The following is a 13,595-nucleotide window of genomic DNA, read 5'->3' as shown; positions in this document are numbered from 1 at the left end:
TGAACTGAATTCTCCGTTTTTACCCGAAAATTCTCTTAAACATTTTACCACATCCGGAACTCTTTCGGATGCGTCCACGTTAATGCTAAAATCTACAGGATGTTCAACTTCTTCTTCGATTTGTGGGTGTAATATGGTCGAAACTGTTTCCGATATTAACGAAACGAGAAATGTATTTGTATTTAGCTTATGCTTTTCGTTCGGCTGGGTTGATACTGCCCGTCCTTTTTCCGAAAGGTACTAAGGAGCCGAGTACGAAATGTTATTTAGGTTTCGTCCGCGAGTATAAAAAATATTATTATTTTTTCCTCACGGTCCCTGCTCGGGCGCCACATAAAAAATAAAACAATGCGTTTTTATAAGCAGCACTATGTGCTTCTGTTGAGCTTTATTACAAAACTGACTACACTTAACTTTAAGGTTTATAATCTAACCTATGCTTGAGCCGGCCTACGTGACCAAAGATGCTTGGTCAGCTAAAAGGGTTTGCGCGTGTAGCGCTCACCTGCAGCTATTTGGTTTTGGGGGAGAAGACATGGTTGCGCGTGTTTCGACAACTTAAGAATTTAGCGGATGCGCGTTTAGCGCAGTTGCACTTTTGGTTGTAATAGGACTCCAAAGTATGCAAACGGTTTGTATGTTTCTAGCATATAATGTGGGAATGGAATTTATGTAGAAGTTCATAAAATATTGTGTTAACTTGTATCATGCTTTCATTTCTGCTCGTTAATATTTATACGCCAATTGGCTAGCCATTCTTCTACAAAAGTTAAGTGCCCCGTCTAAAACTCTTGTAGCTCTGATGGGGCTACTAGAGTTGTGTCATCCGCGAAAGTGGATGTCAATACGTTTATAGCTGTAGGAATGTCTGCTGTATATATATTGTACAGAGTTGGGCCTAGCACGCTTCCTTGAGGTACACCAGCCCTTATTGCTCGTTCATCTGATATTAAGTCTGCTGCTTTAACTGTAAATTTCCTGTTTCTTAAATAAGACTCCAAAGTTTAATGTAATTCGTAAGGTAAAACGTTTTTGATTTTCCATAAAAGGCCTTCATGCCAGACCTTATCGAACGCCTGAGCTACATTTAGAAAAATAGCTGAACAGGGCAACATTTGACAGGTATCTTTTTTGTGGTATTTATCTAGCTAAATTAAAAATTGCTTGAAAATATTTGCTCTAATTGATTATATTTAGAAAGTAAGCATAAAACGTTAGTTTTTCTCAATACTCTTACGTCACAAAACATCTTGCAGCAAACTTGATTTAATATGGAATATAGTAATTATTTAATATAGTTCATGCTCATAGTTTTCAGATATTTATATGCGTTTAAAGTTAAAAATTACCACTAATTCAATTACGTATTTTTTCGATTTAAAATTAGTTTTACACTTATATTTTTACTTTTTACTTCGAAAAAATAACCCTTGTCGGTCGAACAATGGGGAGTGTCAAGTTTTTTTCGCGTAAAACTCCTTTTTGCGTTGTATTTTTATTATTAGTATGGTTACACTGTTTACTTAACAGTTTGTTGCTCTTTCGTTACTGTTAAGTCAATAGATTTGAACAATAAGTTAAATCTCCAATTAAAACTATTGTTGCATTATATAATGTAAAATCAATGTGAAACAAGTAAGGAAGGGCTAAGTTCGGGTGTCACCGAACATTTTATACTCTCGCACGATAAAGTGATAATCGAGACTTCATTATCCGTCATTTACATATTTTTCAATTACCGTATTTGTGTAAAGCTTTATTCCGCTATCATCATTGGCTCCTAACGTATTATACAGAGAAGGCATCAGATGGAATTCAAAATAGCGTTATATTGGAAGAAGGCGTGGTTGTGAATTGCTTTCACCCATATTTTGTACATGTCATCAGGGTGTTAAGAAAATATCACATACCGAATTTCATTGAAATCGGTCTAGTAGTTCCCGAGATATTAGTCGGTTAACGCACTTTTAGTGATTTTCAACATAACCCTTGTATGGGAGGTGGGCGTGGTTATTATCCGATTTCTTCCATTTTTGAACTGTATATGGAAATGCCGAAAGGAAATGACTCTATAGAATTTGGTTGACATAGCTATAGTAGTTTCCGAGATATGTACAAAAACTTAGTAGGGGGCGGGGCCACGCCCACTTTTCCAAAAAAATTACGTCCAAATATGCCCCTCCATAATGCGATCCTTTGTGCCAAATTTCACTTTAATATCTTTATTTATGGCTTAGTTATGACACTTTATAGGTTTTCGGTTTCCGCCATTTTGTGGGCGTGGCAGTAGGCCGATTTTGACCATCTTCGAACTTAAGAAGAGAAATACGTGTACTAAGTTTCATCATGATATCTCAATTTTTACTCAAGTTACAGCTTGCACGGACGGACGGACAGACGGACGGACAAACAGACATCCGAATTTCGACTCTACTCGTCACCCTGATCACTTTGGTATATATAACCCTATATCTGACTCTTTTAGTTTTAGGACTTACAAACAACCGTTATGTGAACAAAACTATAATACTCTCCTTAGCAACATTGTTGCGAGAGTATAAAAACGAATAAGTGAAATGCTAGTGGATATAAAAGTGCAAAATATAAGTCTAGTATTAATTTTAAATCGAAAAAATATGTAATTCAAACTGAGGTAATGTGCAACTTTAATCGCAAATAAATATATTATTGATCTGGAGAACCTCCTCTATCAGCCCATTTGATCACGAAATCCTGGGACGGTATTCTAAAGCCGACCCCACAATTCACAGAGCATCTATTTCTGAAAGTTATATATTATGATATCAAAACTAAATAAAATAAGGTGAAAGTGTTGCCTAGCCCTCATATATCTTTTATACCAAATATTTCCGATTGGTTTTACGCCGTATAAATCGGTCATTTTGTAAAATGTCTTAGCAAAATTAAGTAATCGGGGGTGTTGTGAAATTCAAGACAGAATTGCTTAGCTGTCAGAATTGCAAACCAATTCTGATTTAAAATGGTGTCACAGAATCTGATTGGATTTTCGTTTTTTCGAACATATGCAAAACCAATTTTCGAATCAGCTGTTTACTTATGTGACAAATGTTGTGAATGCAATTTGAATAAAATTTGAAATGAGTTCGGCAATATTAGCTTTCGTTTTATTAGAGGAAGAAAGAAATGAAAGAATTAAACGTAAAATATTAAGGGATCTTAGTAACCCACTTAATGCTCCAGGAGAATCGTAAGTAGAATTTATCTTGTATTTACTTGTGTGTTACTTTACGCGCTTACTTTACAGATTCATATCACATTATCGGCTGAATAAAGACGCATTTATTATGGTGTTAAATATAATAGAACCACATTTGCAGCCCTCGACTATTCCACCGATAATTCAATTGGCAGCAACACTGCGTTTTTTAGCAGAAGGGGCTTACCAACGGGGAGTAGGCCGTGATTCTTGTATCAGTTTGGCAAGAAGCACGGTGTCGCAGATTTTAACAAAAGTGATGTGCCTCTTAGAGAATTACATTTGCGGTCAGTGGGTAAAACTTTCTATGGATGAAAGCGAAAAATTGATTTCAAGAAATCACTTTTTTGGAAAGTACAAAATACCCGGAATAGTGGGTTGTATAGAGTAACACATATAAAAACAAGTAAGGAAGGGCTAAGTTCGGGTGTCACCGAATATTTTATACTCTCGCATGATAAAGTGATAATCGAGATTTCATTATCCGTCATTTACATATTTTTCAAATACCGTATTTGCGTAAAGTTTTATTCCGCTATCATCATTGGTTCCTAATGTATGTATATATTGTACAGAGAAGGCATCAGATGGAATTCAAAATAGCGTTATATTGGAAGAAGGCGTGGTTGTGAATTGCTTTCACCCATACTTCGTACACGTCAACAGGGTCATATCTCGGAAACTACTATAGCTATGTCAACCAAACTCTACAGAGTCGTTTCCTTCAGGCATTTCCATATACAGTTTAAAAATGGAAGAAATCGGATAATAACCACGCCCACCTCCCATACAAAGGTTATGTTGAAAATCACTAAAAGTGCCTTAACCGACTAACAAAACACGTCAGAAACACTAAATTTTACAAAAGAAATGGCAGACGAAAGCTGTACCAAGGCTTTTTTTTAAATTTGAAAATGGGCGTGGCGTCGCCCACTTATGGACCAAAAACCATATCTCAGGAACTACTCCACCGATTTCAATGAAATTCGGTATATAATATTTTCTCAACATCCTGATGACATGTAAGAAATATGGGTGAAATCGGTTCACAACTACGCCTTCTTCCAATATAACGCTATTTTGAATTCCATCTGATGCCTTCTCTGTGTAATATATATGTATGTACATTAGGAACCAATGATGATAGCGGAATAAAACTTTACACATATAAGGTATTTGAGCTGAGGTAACCCTTGTGGAAAAATTGTCGTGATCGGACTATAACTTTTCAAGGTCCCTGATATCGAACACGAAGAACTCAGTGCCTAACCTAACATAACCTAATTTTTCACGGAAAATATCGGTAAATCTCTCAGACATTTTAATGTAATTCAGAGGGCATCATTTTTATACTCTCGCAAAAAAGTTGCTAATAACAGTATCTCGATTATCACTTTATCATGCGAGAGTATAAAATGTTCGGTGACACCCGAACTTAGCCCTTCCTTACTTGTTTTTTCGAAAGATTTGTGACAACGATATGCAAATACGTGCAGTTGATGCGCGGTATCCCGGTTCAAGTCATGATGCTTTCATCTGGGGTATGAGTCACGCTAAACAATATTTCCGTACACAGTATGAGAGTGGGCAGCGTTCATTGAGGTTGCTGGGCGATTGCGGCTACGGAATTGAACCATTTTTGTTAACACCTTATAGAGATCCACAGTTTAACTCAATGGAGTATAAGTTTAACATAGCACATACGGCTGCACGGAATATTGTGGAAAGGACAATCGGAGTTTTAAAGAGCCGTTTCCGATGTTTAGTGTCCACATTACATTACCGCCCTGAAAAAGTGGTTAAAATTGTAAACGTCTGTTGTGCCTTACACAACATCTGCAGACGTTACAACATTGAATATAATCAGGAAGTAGTAATTATTGCAAATGAGACTGACGATGACAATTTTTTTCACTCTGATAATGGTTCAATGCAGAGCGAAGGCCGGAGAATAAGAGACGAAATAGCAAATACTTTTTTCTTAATTTTAAATATAACAGTCTTCAGACTAAACTAAAATCAGTCATATAAATTCAGGTACTTTAAGTATATTTCACAACCAGGATCTTTAATTAAATAATATACTTAATAATTAATCATTTTTTTCGTTATATTGTCTTTTGTGTTCAAACTTGAGAACTTCGAGATTTAGTTGTTCTTTTTTAATCTAATTTTTTTTCCACAATCAGCCCTATCACGCAATCCATCGTAGACTGTTTTTTCGGGAAAGTTACGAAACTGCTATCATGCAATTCGAATAGTTCCGAAAGTAAGTTCGAAATTCGTAGAGTTGCATTCACTGAATTCACTCGGAACGGAAAATTTTTAAGTTTAGCGGAATTTTTGTACGACAGGTTTGTGGTAACGGAGAAATAAATTTAAAAAAAGAAAAATGTAAGTTTTAAATTAAAAATAAATATGTTTTAGTTTGAATTCAATTAAAACTTGTTTTAAAACTTTTAATTGAATTCAAACTATAACATATTATCAATTAAAACTTTTAATTCAAATCAAACTATAACATATTTCCGCAGGTCCAAAGTAATTACCACCAAGCAACAATATGCACTAATGGTTGAGCTGTTACAGCAAAAGCCTGAAATGGCGCAGGGTTTTACAAAGTGCCCTAAAGAGGAAGTGGCAGCTTTTTGGAACAACATGGCCCAAGAACTAAATAGTGTTGGTCCGCCTATCAAGGATATTTCCAGCTGGAAGAAGGTAATATAATAAAGTTATAGATTTTATTGTTGTAACAGGATAATTAAAAGCTTGTTTGAATTATTTTTTATTAGGTATGGCTTGACTGGAAGGCGTATATAAAAAGGAAACTTGTTGAAAATAAAAAGGAGCAGTCAGCTACTGGTGGCGGCAGATATAGGCAGCACCATTTCAACGAATTGGAGGAAGCGGTGATAGCACTAACGGCATTGCAAACAAGTGCAAGTGGCATTGACAATACAGTTAGCATCGGCTTACCAATTGTAGCCGACGTGGGCAACGAGACGTTAGCTGACGTATCAATGCCATCAGTGACCTGCAGTCCAGCACTGCCTAAATGTACTACTAGGCCACCGGAAACCTGTACAGCCGATGTAATTAAAGAACAATTTCAAATTCAAAAAGATTTTCAGGAAAAGGTCATCGAAAAGTTGGATGATCTTTCAGTACGTATGCGACGAGTGGGCAGAGCATTGGAAGTGCAAAATGATTTAAAAAATGCGGAAGTGGAAGAAATTAGAAGGCACAACATAGCTATGGAGAATTTGATAGCTGCTAAGAATTCGATTAAGCAGCGAATGTTAGAAATAGAAGAAAATAAATTGCAAGCAATGACAAAAAATAATTAAATTAATTAAATAAATACTTATTTAAAACTATAACCATTTTGTGTTAATATTTATTTAGGATATTATACTCTGGTAAGTGTTGCACATATAGCTTCTCTGATTTGTGAAGCTGCTTCACTATAAGTTGATGAAAGAATTTCATTACTTTCTGTCAAAATATTTGGTTCCGAATTATTTTCTAAACTTTCATCATTCACGCGAAAGTGAATGCAAACGTTGTGTAACGCTGCCGCAACATTAACGATTTGAGATGCCTTCCATGGCTGGTAGTGAAGTTCACGAGCACCCAGAAGACATCTAAATCGATTTTTAAAAACTCCTATTGTTCTTTCAACGATATTTCTCGCTTTTGCATGTATTTTATTATATTTCTCTTCTGGGCTTCCTGAGGGAGGGGTACGGAATGGTGTCATTAACCATGGTTCTAAGGCATATCAAGCATCTCCTGTACGAATATAAAATTTTTGGGAATTTTTGTAATACAGTGGACCAATAAAGTTTACATACACCTAATTCCATTAAATTCCGACACGTTTATTTGTTTCAAAATGGATAAATTTTGTGGTTTTTTTCTATCCATTTCATGATATGTATATTTAGCATTAAATATGGCATATCAAAATATTTTTTTTTTTTACACAAATAAAAAAAATTTAAGTTAAAGCTTAAAATGAGCATAATTTATATCAAAAAAGTTTACGTACACTTATGATTGTTTATATAAATCAAAAGTAAATACAATACTTTTAACGGGTTTTAGCCTACATTTTGTTGCTATTAGTGTCCCTAGACATCGTTGTATGCTCCCCACTCAATTTCTTGTATTATTTCCGGATATTTTGACCCATTAAGTCCATGATCCAGCTTTTTGGCCTTATTTTGATGAAATTCTATGTTTTCGAATACGGTTTTCCAAAAAGTTCCAGATATTTTGAATAGGATTAATGTCTAGCGATTGCGGGACCTATGGAGTTATTTTTATTTCCACAACAACCATTCACGTACAAGATAAGTTGTGTGTTTTGGGTCGTTATCCTGTGGTAAATAGAAATGGCTGCTATTAACAGCCGATTTAAGCACACTTAAAATTTAAATTTTTTTCCTAAAATGTTCAGATACGTAAGCTTATCCATGTTTTCACTAATAAAGTCCAAATGTCCAACTCTAGATGCAACAATACACCCGCAAACCATAACATTACCCCCACAGTGCTCTACCATTGGCAATACATTTTGTCCTTGCGACTCTTCATTGATCTTTCTCCACACTTTTCGTGATCTATTCGAACCAAATTTATTAAATTTTGAATCGTCGGTGAACACAATGTTTTCCCAAAACCAATACGGTTTGTTTAAATATTGTTTAGCAAACGCCGACATTTTCTTTTTATTAACCTTATATATGTATGGCTTACGACGCGCGACTCGTCTATGATAACCAGCACTCTTCAACAAATTCCTTACTGTTTGGGGATTTATTTTTTTGTGTACATTTCAAAAATGTATAAGCATATGTATGTATCTGAGCATTTTAAGAAAAAGATTTAAATTTTAAGTGTGCTTAAATCGGCTGTTAATAGCAGCCATTTCTATTTACCACAGGATAACGACCCAAAACACACAACTTATCTTGTACGTGAATGGTTGTTATGGAAATAAAAATAACTCCATAGGTCCCGCAATCGCTAGACATTAATCCTATTCAAAATATCTGGAACTTTTTGGAAAACCGTATTCGAAAACATAGAATTTCATCAAAATAAGGCCAAAAAGCTGGATCATGGACTTAATGGGTCAAAATATCCGGAAATAATACAAGAAATTGAGTGGGGAGCATACAACGATGTCTAGGGACACTAATAGCAACAAAATGTAGGCCAAAACCCGTTAAAAGTATTGTAATTACTTTTGATTTATATAAACAATCATAAGTGTACGTAAACTTTTTTGATATAAATTATGCTCATTTTAAGCTTTAACTTAAATTTTTTTTATTTGTGTAAAAAAAAAAATATTTTGATATGCTATATTTAATGCTAAATATACATATCATAAAATGGATAGAAAAAAACCACAAAATTTATCCATTTTGAAGCAAATAAACGTGTCGAAATTTAATAGAACTAGGTGTATGTAAACTTTATTGGTCCACTGTATATATGTTTGTATGTATAATACCCAAAAGCCAAGTGTTTCGTTCACCATCGAGGTACTTTTTCTCAAGAAAATAACGAGCATTGCTGACATTCCATATGTGCGAGTCGTGATTGCTGCCAGGAAACTGAGCGCTCACATAACGTATTTTCATTTTATTGTCACATATCTGCAAAACATTGATTAAGATGTTTGAAATGCGAATTTGTTACCAGACTTACAATCATGGCATTGATACTAAAGTATCCTTTGCGGTTATAATAGAGAAACTTATCTTTAGTTGGAGCAACGATTTTAATATGTGTCCCGTCTACACACAAAATCGCGCCTGGAAATCCGTATTTCTGAAAAAAATCCTTTTTTCGCTTCCCTTTTTTCAACGTTACTTAACTCGAGGTTTATCCACTGAGGGCACAAATGGGACTGAAGCAATCCCAATACTTCTTTTAAGATGCAACAAAATGTTGACTGAGCCATTGGAATATCGAAGTCTTTACCCACTCCATGCTGATAGCCTCCTTCAGCTAAAAACCGTAAAACCGAAGACAATCGATGAAGTAAAGAAATAGATGACGATCTTGAAGAACTTGCATTCCTCTCTAGAACATCGAGGACATATGTAAAGGCCGCCTTATTTAAGCGATAGTTTTTAATAAACCTGTTTTAGAAAAATAATTTTAATAAAATTTAATAATGAATTTTTGTGGATTTTTGAACTGTACATTGTTTCGTCCACATCGAAAGGGTTGCTCTTGTCCCTCAGTGATTTTCGTTGAATTTTTAGATCACGCCGACTTCTCTCACGTTCTTCCTCAAGCAACATAAATAAAAACGTTAGCGAATACATATTTTGTTCGTAAAATCAATTTGAATATAAACGATTTCACTTTTATTAATCAAAATTTTAATATTTTCTTCTACACAGCTGATTTCGAAATGTCAAAATTCAAATTTAAGTCTGGCAACAAAAGTTTCGAATTCACATGAATTCAGTGATAGCAAATTACGTAGCGGACATTCGTATTCGTAGCTTCGCTACGATGGATTGCGTGATAGGGCTGAATAGCTTTAAGCAATTGAGTACTTATACTTACAAACTCATCTTTCAATTCAGTAATAGCTCTTCCAACAGTTTTATTATTACTCTCTATTGATTGGTATCTACGCCTCAAGCTGCTAGCATTTTTAGATTGCAGTTCTATTATCTGATCAAATTTTTTCAATATATCTCCATTTTTTTTAATCTTCCTCATCCAAAAATCTTTTTTAACGATCTGCTGTACTTTCTAATTTTTGCCTTCTAGGTACACTAGAATTTATTTCGTGCTGCCTTTGTGACGTGGAGGGTATATCGTCGACATCTTTTTGTCTATTGGATGCATTATAACTTAAATTTATATTTGTTCCCCTGGCGATGAGGAAGACAAATCTACATTCACCCCTGCAATTGGTATATTTAAATTCTCATTAACGGGTTGGGTGCCAAGAGAAACGCTTAATATGCCTTCTATAGTTTGCGAAATGCCACAAAGACGCACAATGGTTTCTTCGTTTGGAGTGAGCTGATATTTTGAAAATGGAGCACCTCCTGTTGCTCGACTCTCAATTTTGTTGTGAGCTAATTTTCTTTTGATTTCGCTTTTCCACTCAGTTATAACCTATAGAAATAAGTTTAATTTAATCGCAGTTTAATTTTCACTGAAATTTATTTACCTTTTTCCACCCGTTTACGTCTTTGTGTGGAGGACCTGCAGCATTAAGGGATTCAATTAATTCCTGCCATAACGAATCTATCGTCGGCTTATTTCGTTTCGTAAATCCTCTTAAGATATCAGGATCTTTTTCTATATATTCAATTATAATCATATTTTGCGTTCTGTTCTTATGTTTTCCCTTACAAAAATAAAGTTAATTACTTCGTAACAATAAAATAAATAAATTTCTTAACTTACATTTTGTCAACCGTCTAACAACACACAGAAATATAAACTGAATAATCAAATCTGTTGGCGATTATCTTCTTTTTTTATTTCTGATAGCAAAACCGAAAAAATTGGTTTCGATGACACCCAAAACCGATACAAATTCTGTTTCGAACATCAAACCAATAATATCTGAATTCATGACACCTACTACGTTTTTTGATCGGTTTCAATTCTGATTCCCACAACTATCAGATTCCTCAACACCCCTTAATGATTTAATGAAACTAATTGAATTTATAACTAAATACAATGTGCATTCCAAAGTAAACAGGGCTTTTTGAATCTAGCACCCCATGGTGGCGCCATTTATATGTCGACTGGTGCGTTAGAATCTGCTATCTTAATCGATTGTTCACTGAGAATTTCATGACATTTCATGGATTAGAAGTGAATTTATTGCGGTTTAAGTGTCAATATATTTGTGTTATCGGTGCGAAAATGAACTTTGAACAAAGAGCCAACATTAAATTTTGTTTTAAAATTGGTAAAACTTTTACCGAAACGTTTCAATTGATGAAACAAGTTTATAGCTATGATTGCCTATCTCGTACCAGAGTGCAATAATGGTTTCATCGTTTTCAAAGTGGTTGTGAGGACGTAAATGACGATCAACATGTGGATCACTTAAAATCCGTGATCAACGGGAATTCCTTCGAAACTGTTCGTAAATTCATCAAAAATCAGCATTGAAAATCGTAGATATAGAATTAAACATCTCTAAAACATCGATTTATTGCATTTTGACCTGCCATTTGGGCTTACGAAAGGTGTGCGCACGGTTTGTTCCGCACAAATTGACTGACGACCAAAAATTGCTCAGAATCCGTCTCATCGATCGACGCTTCTGACCGATTTGATTTTGACCAAAAATCACATTTAAACCATTAACCACTCCCCGTATTCACCTGATATGGCACCGTCCGACTTCTTCCTTTTCGGAAAAATGCATTTGCTCATGAAAGGAAAGCGTTATGCTGACGTAGAGGCCATTCAAAAGACTTGCACCGGCATTCTGGCGGCCATACCGGCCAACGAGCTAAAACACTCGTTCGATATGCTTTTGGACCATGTAAAAAGCTGTGTTGAAGCACAAGGAGACTATATTGAATAAAATAAATTGATTTAGCCGAAAAAACCAATTGTTCTGTTTTTTATAAGTCCTGTTTACTTTGGAACGTACCTTGTATAGATTTATCTAGAAAATGTTGTAGTAAATTAATAGAATGGATGATTATGCTACGTTATGCAGCATAAATGGGTCGTCATATTGACCGACTATTTCTGTTAATGCTATCGAGATTTTTACCGTTTTTTACGGTCTGCGGATTTTTTGGTATGTTTAAATTTTTTTTAATTTATGTTTCGGTCGTGTTGGCTATTATTCTGTAGGAAAGAAAATAATCGCATACTAGTAAACAATCTCCAAGCCATGGTGAATTTTCTGAAACTTTCCAGCGGAACCTTTTGAGGGGGTCCTTTAAATACTATTTTGTCCAGAATTTTGAAAATGCCGCCAGAGAAGCCATTGTCAATAAATTTGTACATAACTTAAGATGTGTAGTTTTATCTTAAAATAAAAACAAACTGACACATAATATTTCAATAAAATGGAACACCTTAACTCGAAGTCTTTATCTGGAAAGACTCAGCTGTTGAGAAAGACAGAGCGAAGTTGCGTCAGGTGGAAGTGCTGCCATTATCTGCGTTCGCAATTTTTGTTTCACATGCACAATGTACTTCTTTATCGCATTAGGCGATGCTCGGCGTGTAGCATTAGTAAGAAGACATAATGGAATTATAATATGGAAAGTTTTGCCTTTTATTGTTTGTTGTATGTTTGTTATATGTCAGGTTGGAATTGGCAAGCCAACCATTTGCACAATGCAGACTTTTCGTGTCCAGAAATTGGTTTAATACTAAGAGTGAGCTCTTTTCTACCGATTGGCTTCGATTTTATCGGCTGAAGTAGTTCCTTGCGTATGAGTAACAAGGGTGACCATTGCCGTTTGTCAGTCATTGGAGGTATTATTTTGAGTAACTCAGTAGCATTCCGTTGAACTTTCTTTTTCAATCTTAAAAAAGCTAGCGTCCAACGACTTTTCTTTCGGCATATTTTTAAAATATTAGGGTGGTCCGCAGTTGTCTTTCTTTACGATTTGTGATAGTGTCTCATATGCTTGAGGAAGATTGTGACTTCCATACAGGATATCGTCTACACACGTTTGTGTTTTGAGAAGTGTGGAAATGGCTTAAGGCGAGTTTGTTCTAGTATTTGTAGCTTTGAAAAATCTTCCGAATACTGATCTTCAGGGGTTATGATTGATATTGTGAATTGAAGTATTCGTTTGAAATTCCACAACTTGAGATGTTATGATGGTAACTAGTTCTGTTACTAGTCCACCTAGAAACTAACCACTTTGATTTTTGGTTTTTGTTGTCTTTATGTTTTGTTATTTATTGCTTCGTACTTGTTTGTACAGGATTTGTCCGAAAAGTAATAGGTCTGGGGGATTTAAAAAAAAATGCATTGAACCATTCGTTACAATTTTTTAAAAACTTTCAAAATAGGCTCCTTCTGCGTCGATTCAGCGCTGCCAGCGCGATTTCCAAGCATCAAGGGGTCACGGAAGGCATCATACTTAAAAGCCTTGAGAGCCGAGGTGCATGCTACTTGGATCCCCTCTGTTGTCGCAAAATGGAGTGTGCCTTTCGGAATATTGCCTCTTTGTCCAGGGATTATACTCAAAGATCACCTGTAATTACAATATTTAAGAATTTTTGAATGTTCAAATTTTCTTGGGATATTTCCGCTCGCCGCAATATCGAGCACTTTTGGGACCATCTTCGCGCTAACCTTTCGCATGTTCAAGTG

The 13,595-nt window shown here is 35.2% G+C and overlaps 1 protein-coding gene across 1 annotated transcript; it reads left to right on the top strand.

Annotated features, from left to right (window-relative positions):
- Positions 1-2,151: 2,151 nt before the first annotated feature.
- Positions 2,152-6,661, top strand: LOC126766697 (uncharacterized). The gene is made up of 3 exons (XM_050484430.1): positions 2,152-5,956; positions 6,031-6,564; positions 6,644-6,661. The coding sequence occupies exons 1-3, from the start codon at positions 5,810-5,812 to the stop codon at positions 6,659-6,661; spliced, it is 699 nt and encodes a 232-aa protein (XP_050340387.1). The 5' UTR covers positions 2,152-5,809.
- Positions 6,662-13,595: the final 6,934 nt, after the last annotated feature.

This window comes from Bactrocera neohumeralis, unplaced genomic scaffold, assembly GCF_024586455.1.
Source record: "Bactrocera neohumeralis isolate Rockhampton unplaced genomic scaffold, APGP_CSIRO_Bneo_wtdbg2-racon-allhic-juicebox.fasta_v2 ctg2171, whole genome shotgun sequence".
NCBI classification, from domain to species: Eukaryota; Metazoa; Arthropoda; class Insecta; order Diptera; family Tephritidae; genus Bactrocera; species Bactrocera neohumeralis.
The sequence above is the reverse complement of the archived record's forward strand: the minus strand, read 5'-3'. Positions and strand labels throughout refer to the sequence as shown.